The 11,566-nt window shown below is 38.8% G+C and overlaps 1 protein-coding gene across 1 annotated transcript; it reads right to left on the bottom strand.

The window, feature by feature from the left end:
• Positions 1-8,500: 8,500 nt before the first annotated feature.
• Positions 8,501-10,985, bottom strand: LOC106952112 (C-type lectin TsL-like). The gene is made up of 3 exons (XM_015040023.1): positions 10,646-10,985; positions 8,768-9,024; positions 8,501-8,686 (listed from the first exon to the last, which is right to left on the bottom strand). The coding sequence occupies exons 1-3, from the start codon at positions 10,944-10,946 to the stop codon at positions 8,501-8,503; spliced, it is 744 nt and encodes a 247-aa protein (XP_014895509.1). The 5' UTR covers positions 10,947-10,985.
• Positions 10,986-11,566: the final 581 nt, after the last annotated feature.

The raw sequence follows: 11,566 nt of genomic DNA, 5'->3' as shown, positions 1-11,566 counted from the left end.
AATGCATGAGTTGCATGCACGAATGCATGCAACTCATGCATTCATGTGTGATGCATGAATGTAATAACATTCATGCATCACTAATTCTCTTGTTTTAATGTAAAATGTTCTGTACCTACTGGCGTCTAGTGATAATAAAGTTACATGATCACGCCGCTAGTCACTACTACAGCAAAGACACTCGAAGATGGCATCATTTGCAGATAATTAATTCGTTTTCAAAAAAACCAATCACCGTATTTTCCAGACTATGAGCGCACCATGCACTGGGCTACAGGCCGCTGGTATCTCTGCCGCTCTCGGTTTTCCATAAGGACCCAGCAGAGGGCAGCAGAGGGCTGCATCCTAATAATGATATATTAAGGACGCAGTTCTCCGTCTCCAAATCCGGTTTTGTTCACGCTGAGTTTACGTGCACTGGCTCTATTTCCGTCCTGTACTGCCAGATCGACACTCCTCAGCTTAGAAGCTGTATCATACGAGTTTGAAAACATTTCTCCGTCGTGCCTGCTGCTAGCATGTGGTTGTTCTAAATGAAAATTAGCGCATTCTTCTTTGATTTCCAATTTTGACTTCCAATGATTCACTTCCTGCTAAAGAGCCCCCTGGTGGTTTAAGAAAAATCCACAGAAAAGCAGCATGTTCAAAGTGTAGGAAAAAAGTAGCAGCTTATAGTCCGGAAAATACGGGAGGTGAAATTGAATAATTTCCACGGCACACCTGACGATCACTCACGGTACACTAGTGTGCCGCAGCACAGTGGTTGAAAAACACTGACGTAAGCAACTCTGAATCACTATGTTCCAGGTCAAAAAAGGTTCTGATGAGAAAAATCCATAAAGGGAAAGTCCAGAACCATTAATCAGAACCATGAGAGGGTCCAAATCCTGTCAGTGAACAGACTAAGTTCCAGCAATAGTAACAAAATCTAGTCTTGATTAAATAAGTCTAGATTAATTTAAGACTAAGAAATCCTTAAATTAATTGTGCCAACATAATTTTCCATGTTGGCACAATCAAAGGCTTTTGGGGATGAAATGTTGCTTCAAATCAACACCCAAAAATGTTGGCACTGAAGCGCAACACATACCGTCTCAGAAACACTCCAGGCATTTACAACTCCAAACATGATGGCTGAGAGCCAAGTTAGGATGACTGGATCGACATAGTTGCTGGTAACAAATTTGGATAGTCAGACAACCACAGGATAGGAGCAACAATAGCTGCTGAATTCTTTTGAAGAGTTTTGGGTCTGATGAAATGACAGCAGGTGGCCAAGCATCAATTCACCTCTTCCTGACCAAACATTTCTTAAAGGGGCAGTACTTTATATTTTACAGCCACATAGTGTCATGTTACAACACAATAAAGTAACTATGTTACCTTCAGTTGTTATAAAAATGCTATATATACAAAATATAACTCGCAATTTAAAAGTCTTCAAATTGGGCCTCTGTCTCTTTAAGAATCTCCTGCTCTTTCTGACCACTCCACCTACAGCATGCCATCACTACAGCCTTTCTCCATTAAACCTTTAACAATGTCCTTAGGAACATTGCATTGAGACGTAGACCATGTGATGAGCTCAGCAGACTCTCATTTCGACCATGTGTTTGCTAATTGCTGCTGCCGCTAGTCTGAAGGAGAGGAGTGAGGGAGTCGTGGGGGAGGGCTGCTCTGTAATTTAGAAGCTAGGTTTACACACTGCAGCACCAGCGAGGAAAAGGTGTCACTTACTGAGAGCAAGCATTTAGGCACCCCCAAAATGGTGGCCATGGAGATGAAAGGTTTTCTCAAACATGTTTGAAAGAATCAAAGCAACACTCCAGGTATGTTTTAGATGACAGAATAATCTCCAGTCATCTAACAAGATGTAACGCTAAAGAAAGTAAGTCAGTGCTTTGTGAATTACTTTTAAGTTACTATATTACTATACTATATTACTATATTTTAAACTAACATGGTTTTCTTTATATGTTTATTAAGAAATTTAATTTTCTCATCATCTTTTGAATTCTTGAATAGTATTCCAGGATTTTTTTTGTCTTTGTTTTTCTTTGTTCCATTGGTTTGTGAACGTGTGAATAACTGAACAACTGATGTTGTGTGTACCAACTTGGGGATCTCTCTCTAATCAAACTCAATACAACATTTTTCAAAGAAACAAAACAAAACAAAACATTCTAATTTATTGAGTTAGTAGCTTTTGCAGTAACTGACAATTCCATCCATACAAATTAAGAAAATTTAAAGATTTCACTGTCTGTTTAAAGTTTTTAGATGATATTTGCACATTTACCTTGGTACTTGATTCATTCTTATGACTGATTTTTTTTTAAAGGAAACAAGTGATAAGTGCCCCTCTGGAGTCCTATAGGAGTCATTTTCTCATGAGAAAATAAGCACCATTTGGCAACTAACAGATTTTCAATGCAGGAAAATGTAAAGGTTATATAGACAGCCTTTACGCGTGCTCCTAGCTAGATTAAATAATTTAGATACAATGTTATTAGTTATAACTGAGGCAGTGGGTTTATTATAAACCTCTCAACCTCACACACTAGCTCCAGCTCCTTCCCCACCAGATAGGCGACATTCCACATCCCAAGAGCCAGCTTCTGCAACCGAGGATCAGATCGCCAGGGACCCCACCCTCGACCACCACCCATCCCACACTGCACCCGACCCGTTTGGGCCCTCTCACAGCTGGTGGACCCATGGGAGAGGGGACCTATGTCTCCTTTTCAGGCTGAGCCCGGCTGGGCTCCACGGGTAAAAGCCCGGCCACCAGGCGCTCGCCATCGTGCCCCACCTCCAGGCCTGGCTCCAGAGTGGGGCCCCGGTGACTCGTGTCCGGGCGAGGGAACACCAAATCCAACATTCACATTCATCAAAGGGGTCTTCAGGCTGCGCTTTGTCTGGTCCCTCACCTAGGATGTCTGCCTTGGGTGACCCTACCAGGGGCATAAAGCCCCAGACAACACAGCTCTATAGGATCATTGGGACACTCAAACCTCTCACCATTCAAGAGGCAATCATACCAATGTCTCCAAAGTACAGATGAGTATTTTACTGCACTATATTTAACGTTAGTCAACAGTGGAATAATTCAATTATTAGACTGATTCAAACGACAAATAAATTTATACATAAGCTTTCTTAAAACAGCCATCAAAGTACTGATGGGATCAGATACTGGTCCATGTGGGCTTATTTAACAAAAGTCTTAGTGCATCATTATAAGCCACCTTCAGTCTATGAAGACTGGCTTTTTTAAAATTGCACCACAAATGTGCAGCATACAGTGATGTACAATATGATCTAAATAAGTTCAGTTTCATCAGAACAGAATCCAAACTTATGAACAAGGATATTTGCCTGAGCATATATCATTCCAACCTGATGGTAAATGTCCTCATTATCAGACAGATGGTCTGTCAGCACATGACCAAGATATTTTACCTCCCCCGGAACATTAATCCGAGACTAATAGATGCTGTAGTCTCGAATTTATTAAGGCTGAAGTAATCATCAATATTTTTCTCAATATATTTCAGAAAGTTGGGCATTTGCAACCAGTGGGATTTTAATTGCCAAATAGGATTACGTCTAAACTAAACGAAGGGTGAAAATTTAAGCATGCATAGTGAGTGGTCAGAGATCAATATGTTTTGTAGGCACAACTCTTAATTCTGGCAACCAAAGAATTTGAAATTAAGAAGTAAGATATTATGTGACAAGATATTATGTGACAAGAATATTCTTTCTTTGTTGGATTCTGTATTCTCCATATTTCTCTTAAGTTTAGTTCAAACATAAAATGCTGTATAAGCCGTCTACTTTTAGGGTGGGACAAATCTAAACCTGCTGATCGGTCGATATTAGGATCTAAAGTACAGTTAAAATCTCCACCAAAGATCACATCACCATGGAAAGCTGTAATAGAGAGAAACAAATTATTGTAGAAATCAGGGTCTATTTCCTAATCTATATTAGGACAATACAGGTTAACCAAAATTAAGTTTTAGTTCATCAGTGAGGCTTGGATTATGATGAATCTCCCAGCAGGATCTATGTTAGCTATTTTTATACAAATAAGTAAAGATTTATGAATAAGAATTGCCCCCCCGCACCCCCAACCCCTCCAACATGTGGAGAAAATGAGCTTGAAAATACCTGACCTGGCCATCTTCTTCTTAGTCGTGCAACGTCATTTGTAAGTAAGTGTGTTTCTTGGATAAAAACCACCTTTGGATGGTATTGTTTAAGTCTATTGTAGAGAATAAAATCATTAATTTCTGGCTCGTTATATTCTCTTGTGCTCCCGGATTCAATGATTCCATACGTGGAAACAAAAGCCACACAGAGATTGATGGGTATTTTTCCTTTCGAACCTACATAAAAGAACCACAGACAACGTATATGAATTTTATGGCCAAGCTTTTGCAGAAGGAGAAGACTCCGCCAACTGCTCCTCCGAGCCGTTCACAGAGCGTTCTGGTCTGCTTCCGCGTGAGCCCCTGTTTTATTGTCAAAGAAAAACAGCCAAGGGGGCAGTCAGGAAACGCAATAGAGGTCGTAAAACTTCTAACCCAAACAACTAGCAACCCAGTTCCAGGTGTGATATCTGATCTACGGTCTGAGCCCGGTTCAAATCTCGGTCAACCTGTCAACAAGACAAAATACGACTGCACACAGGCAGTTCCTAAGTTAGGAGGTATTCTGGTTGATAAGAATTTAAGGTATGAGAAACACAGAGTTAACTGTTTCACATGAAGATGAACAGACAATCGTGACCTCCAGATCAGTTTATACACACATAAGGAAGAGAACACTTTAAACAGAAAATCACAACGATCTATAGACTGAATGTTGATTATCTATTGATTAACATTAGACTGAATATGAACTAAAGTAATAACAAAATGATAATACCAAAAAGTCTCTAACAGAGATGACAGTCAACGCTTCACCTCATACATTTCCAGAGTTTATTCTAACATTTAAAAGTATAAAATCACATTGACAACACAGACACTTCAAACACACTAAAGCAGACATTCATTTACCTGAGACAAATAGAAAAGAAGAAGAAAGAAAGAAAGGCAAAGACGTCTTTGGAGAGTTGCAAAAGCAAATCTAGTTTGTTCTTCATGTGCACAAACTTTTATAGTAAAGGCGTATTCTTCTCTTTAATTTATTCAAATAAGGTGTACCTTCGCTCATCCAACTAGGGACAGTCTCTGACCATCTTAAAAGTTAGAAACTCCCTACAATTTGTTTTCAAGATCAAACACCAGTTGTCACCGTTATCTAAACAAAGTGGAAGTGGAGCTTCTCCTCCACTGGCCTGAACTCAATCAGTGTGAAGCTGGAACTTCTCCTGATTCTTTCCCACACAGACAAAGGGCAGATCAAAAGATTTAGCAGGCAATCTGCTATAGCTGCAGGTAACCAAAAGATTAGTCCAAAAACTATATTTAAGCTATTTCAATCAAGACATGTTAAGTTTTAAAACAAGCATATTTTAAATGTATTTTCTTAACACTATTCATTACTGTTTTGAGGCCTCTTACATTCCAGGAGATCACATCAACAATGGACTCAGTACTCATTCACTTAAAACCCACATATCGGCTCTTTCTGTTTTTTGTCTCAAATGTAGGAACTTGCAACTTACAACTTGAAGAACCTTGAAAACACTGAACCTTTACAAACATAAAAGACGAGTGCTCCCAAAACTGGCAGGAGTTCCAGGCAACCAGACTTGCAAGCAAAATATAACATGCTTGCAAGTAAGAATGATGCACTTCATGCTCAGATCATGTCTCTTCGTGCAGAGCAAGAAAACACACAGCTGAAACATGAAGACATGAGAGCTGAAGTGCGTTGCCTGGAAATAGCCCGACCGACTGGTAATAATTTGTCACGAACAATAAAATTCAGTATTTAAGGCTTGAGGAAGTTTAAGTCACAATAATTAAGAGTTGACCCACATAGACCAACACCGAGGATGGAAATAAGAACGCTGCTTCCATTGCTGCTGCTGGTCTGCTCCGTCTCTGCAGCTCAACCTCAAGCGGAGTCTGAAAATGACATTCTTTCACATTTAAGGCAGACTGGGGGGCAGGTAGAACTGGACCAGCAGACCTGCACACAGGACATCAACGCCGTCCTGAGGGAGATGAGCGCCTGGTTGGCTGGACTGAAAGTGAAGGTTCAGCACCTACAGAGATAATGAAGGTTTGTTTACAATGAGAGTTCAAGCATTGGAAAGACTTCTTCTGATTAACTAAACACTCATATTGCACAACCATTTCAATTCTGTGTTTTATGTTTTATTTTCTATTCAAAGTAAACACGAAAGAGCTGGAATCACTGAACCAACGGTACCAAGGTACTGACTGATACAAGGTTTGGTATTAAGCTTACTTTGGATATATCACAAGTATTAACTAATAAAATATTGATGGAATAACTGGGAATAGTAAGTTACACATGTGACTGTATACAGTAAAAGCTAATCTTTCTCTTGATTCTGTCAATCTGGAGTCGACTGGTGAGAAAATAAAGCACATGATTTATGTTAATGCAATGACCGGACCTGATGTTTAATAAAGTAAAAAAGTAAAGATACAAATGCATACAACTCTAATGTTTAACTTTTTTTTTTACCTATTTGTGGTTGTAATGTACAGAAATTTGAAAAAGTAGAAGAAGTACTTTTTGTTCAGGTACCTGTATTGTTCTATGACAAAGGCTTGTTCCTATAGGCATATATTTTTGAAGAATCATAATGCTGTAATTTACAGTGGGAGACAATAGAATTCTTCCACCTAGTGGGCAAAATGTGTGGTGCACCTCTGTTCTGGAAGACATCCACAGCGTCTTGGAGATGGATGTGACGGAGGTGCAGGATCCGGGTTTGTGTAGATACAACATCCAGAAGGTATGAGAGGCCCTTACAGTTCAATTTCTAACACCTACAGTAGGTAGAACCTCGTATCATATAAGCAAATATTACATGGAAGCACCATGCCATGTCGTGGTCAGAGGTATTTCTTACTTTTGTCTGCTTCTGCATATCTGTTGCATTTGCTGAATTAGCGATCTCTGTGTTGTCAAAATGTTTTGTACTGTTTTTACACAAAAAGACATTTTGTGTAAAAAAAAACAAAATAAAAACATAAATGAAGTAAAGTTAGCTACTCTCAGAACAAAGGCAAAAAAAAGAGAGAAGGTAACAGGTCAGCATTTCATTTTATGCTTTCTGGATTGAAATGAAATGACGTCAGACTTGCGTAGCGTTTTTCAGGGTCAGTGCTGGTGAGTAGGGCACCAAAAGAATCAGGCTCAATCAGAAATTAATCACAATCATAATATGTGTGAGAATCTGTTACATGCAACAGATATTTGCACAGTGAAAGTAAGCAATGGAGAAACTTGGCATGAGCACAAAGCAAACGACTGATGAGGAGCTGTCCATGTACAAGTCAAAAACAGAAGTGAGTAAAAAGTGAGGAAAGTAGAAAGACAGTCTAAGGTCAGATATGTTGATCAGTGAGACGAAAGCTCAGGTTGAATTGAGAGAAAGGAAATTTATTCAAAAATCATTTTTATTTATAAATGCAACAACAAACCCGCATGAATTGTAAGGCTATGAAATTCAGAAAAAAAGACAAATTATCAAAAGATGTTCACTAAAAGTGCACAAGTACACATAAGCAATTGTGAACTTTTATAATTATTGGATAGACAAACTGAGGTTATACTAAATTGTAAGTAATTGGAAAAATTTCAAAGTACAATATAAAAAAGTGAAGAGCCATAGTCAGAAGAATATGGAGGATACAATGTTTCTGAAATTCACTTCATGTAAATATGTGAAAGAGCAAATGTAAAATTTTCGAGAGAACAGTTTCACATAATACAAATGTGAAACATAAATAAATCACCATCAGCAGCAGGGAGAAGTTTTCAAAGCTGATTGGTCGACATGCTAACTAGCCTTAACATTCTTGACAGGTTCCATTGTGAGAAACTGGCAGCAAGAATCCAAGCATGATTGACAGCGATAAAACCCTCCTCCTAGCTCAGACTGGTGGTTTCTGACAGGGCTGTGTATTTCTACAGATGGCAGTAAGGAAGCAGAGCAGCTCGACATGTATTTTTTCACACATTATCTGCTGCATAGTGTACTGTCATGACAAAGTGACAAATCTGTAAAAAGCAAATATTTTCTGAACCTTACCTACTACAGCTCTAAATAAGTCATTTAGGTGAATTGTGTTGGTTCCTTCCAGCTGGAGATTTGACATATGAAACGAAAACAATGAATAGAAAAGGGTCAAAAAATGATTCTTAATAGCTTATGCTAGTCTTCATATATGTTTGAATAGATTTAACCTTTAAAAGACTGTAGAGCTTGTAAAGTTCATAATTAGAATTGACAACAGGATTAATAAGGCAAAGAATTCAGCCTTATTAACTGTCTGTACATTTAAGGTTTTATGTAACAGAAGAAGTTCCTTCTCTCATTGCAGTCTCTGATGCCGAAGGATGAGTTGCTGTTCTTCTCCAGGACTCCACATCTCTCAGCCGGACAGCTTGGAATGTTCTGGTACTGCACCGGTTCTCCACCCACCCAGAACCACTCATCACCAAGGTAACGCAGGCCGGTCCACACCTACCGACATGTAGCAGGGAGGTCAACACAAACACTGACGATGAGTTGGTAAAGATCACCAGAGAGTAAACAGCAGCCCACCTCCTCAGTGGTTGCCAGTTGGATTATCTCTTGTGCAAAGTCATGGTCGTCCTCTGTGGTGAGGGTTGCCAGGTCGTATCTGTTGACTTTGTTCAGAGTCCTGCAGTGCTCCAACGCCTCCTCCCACGTTTTATTCTCCTTCACCAGAGTCAGTGACTCATCATAGCACATGAACGTATGTCTCTGCTCACACTCATCATTCCTCCATTTGCTGGTGAACGACACCTTATAAGCGCAGTGTTCGTTTGAGTCTGGTTCTACAAGAAACAGTGGAGAAATAGATTCTACCGATGAAATCTGGAGATCATTCAGCAAATTATATCACTGATATGAAGACGGCTCAATTTAATGTCAAGATCCAAAGGCACTGGAGAGCTTATTAATCCTGTTCTCTTTAAAGTATGAGAAAATGAAATGAGCAATTTTATTTCAAATCTAAACCTTCCCTCATGCTTTTGCATTTTTAATGATAAGGGAATATGATTTGTCATGCCTATGTTGAGAAACTCCCCACTAATAGAAACATTTAAATATTTTTGCTGAAGTAGAGATGAACCGATTAGAATGTTGTGGCTAACGTCAAATTGTCTTTCATATCTTATTGGAGATTAGCATTGGTATCTTAATAAAAACAGCAGTCTCCCTGTGTATGCTCTACATTTTATGAGTCTAATGGCCTTTACAATAGAAATCAGACAGCAAATGGGCAAAAAGAGAAGGAAATGATACAGCAGTTGGTTCAAGGTCAGAATCAAGCTTCCACATATGGAGCGCCCACTACCATCAGGCTGCATGTTCATGGTAACCTACAGTTACTATCTTTGATACAGTTACTCTATTCAAGTTCCTTTAAAGGGGAAGTGTTATGTTTTCCAGGCACATGATGATGTTTTATAACACAATCAAATAACTGTTACCTTTAGTTGCAAGAAATATCACTTAACAGAAATTTGACTTTGTAATTTAAAGAGCCATTGTCTCTTTAAATCTCCCGCTCTTTCTGAAATGCCACCTTTAAGTCGTCACAACATGGCTCCTCTATTAACTGTTTAACAATGTTTTTATCAGCGATGCACTGAGAAGTAGCTTATATAATGAGCTGAGAAGATTCGCAGTTCCAACAGGTGTTTGTTAATTGCTGCTGGCTAGTCTTAAGGAGCAGAGTGGGGGAGTTTTACAGAGCACCTTTACAGAGGTGCTCTGTAAAATGGAAGTTTGGAAACTTGGAAACTGCATCTCCGAGGAGAAGCTTTATCCTCAAAGGGAATAACATTATAACACGATGTAAAGTTCAAAAAAGTTGATTTTACATAACACTGCCCCTTTAAGAACTCGAAACATATTGTCCAAAAATTGCTAACTTTATAGATGGATCATATAAATGCTAGTCCAGGCGAACCTGCTTTGCTACCTTCTGAATCATCCAGTTTAAGTGAAACTGGACAATTCCAACTCCGACAGCACATGAGGCCAAAGCGAAGAGGCGTGGAGGCGCCACTAGTGAGCGCACCCTCGCAACTAGTTAATCGCTTCAACTATAAACCTAGTTTAAGTTAAGCTGTGGATCTTTTGTCTGTAATTGTTATTATGTAGAGTTGCAGCTCTTTTCCAATAAAAAGCAGAACAAATATTAGCTGGTTTTACTAATGCGCAGAGAAAAGCGAAGCACATTTTTATAAACATTCGATAACGGAAATCAGAATTTCTGCTTTTAAGCTAAATGCACACATTCTTGATTTACGAGAGAAAGCTACATCCATATGATGTAATATGATGATTGTTTGGAGAAATTATTTCTCAAGATTTTGTTCAAAATAAATAATTTTCAAGTTTTCTAACTTGTCTCTATCATTACCTGAACTGTGATGTTTTCCTTACCGTTGAAGTCCCAGTTGAAGAAGGTTGCTACTTTGTCTTTCATGGACCATTTCCATGGGCTTGTGTTATTCTCTCGGTACAGTCCAAGCCAGCTTTGGTACCTGTAGAACTCCAAGATTTCTGTTTCATTTCTGATTGTGATCAGACCATCGTGTTTCTCCCTGCAGAAAGACTGGGCTCCTCTCCATGTCTCCGTGTAGTAATAGTAGTAAGAAAACTTTCTCTGTCTGAGGCCCGACAGCTGCACACAGGCAAGATGGGAGGCGAGTAGCAGGAAGAAAAAGATGCAGATGTTCCTCATCTTGAATCTGCGGCGCTGGTCTCCAAGTACCTGTAGCCACATAACCAGTTCTATTAAATAATTTCAGTGAAATATTCAGCATCTTCCAAGGAAAGACAGAAATACTGAATTGCTTCAAACAGCTGAATTTAAAAAACAGAAGCTGCTTTCCTACCACACAAAACATTTATCAGGTGTCAACTGACTCTTTTTAATTGCTGTGTTGAATTAAAAATAGGTGGAATTGGACAGTGTGTAAAAAGATTGAATTATATTTATTTGAACTGAATTGAATTAATGCTATTTGGGCATAATTTAGACCAATTTGTCTAAATCGGTCTAATAAACCTTGTAATATAATCCTCAGTGTGCCATAAATTAGCTGCGTTTCCGTTACAAATCTGCACAAAACTTTGTAGCTATTCAGCTAATGTCAAAAAACACAATTTTTCACAGTTGTGGTGTTTCCTAAATAAGAAACGCAATTAAAAATCACGCATGATTCCATGACTTATTAATGCAATAAGTCATTCAAAAACATGCTGCAGCATTATTCTCCAGTCACTTCCTGTCGTCTTTTTATTTCTTCTGAATTTTTGATTCCACAACATCACCTTATAACAGTATAAAGAGGAAACGTT

This window comes from Poecilia latipinna, unplaced genomic scaffold (genome assembly GCF_001443285.1).
Source record: "Poecilia latipinna isolate Pla-1442-1.1 unplaced genomic scaffold, P_latipinna-1.0 Scaffold493, whole genome shotgun sequence".
In the NCBI taxonomy this organism is placed as follows: domain Eukaryota; kingdom Metazoa; phylum Chordata; class Actinopteri; order Cyprinodontiformes; family Poeciliidae; genus Poecilia; species Poecilia latipinna.
Note: the sequence above shows the minus strand (reverse complement) of the source record. Positions and strands in the feature narration are given on the sequence as shown.

Bases quoted from the DNA above. Each gene is read 5' to 3' on its own strand.
- LOC106952112 (XM_015040023.1), bottom strand. From the start codon at position 10,946: ATGAGGAACATCTGCATCTTTTTCTTCCTGCTACTCGCCTCCCATCTT. The intron at 9,025-10,645 runs GTAAGGAAAACA...TGTTTCTTGTAG, and splicing joins CTTCAACTGGGACTTCAACG to AACCAGACTCAAACGAACAC. The intron at 8,687-8,767 runs GTGGGCTGCTGT...ACATGTCGGTAG, and splicing joins AACTGGCAACCACTGAGGAG to GTGTGGACCGGCCTGCGTTA.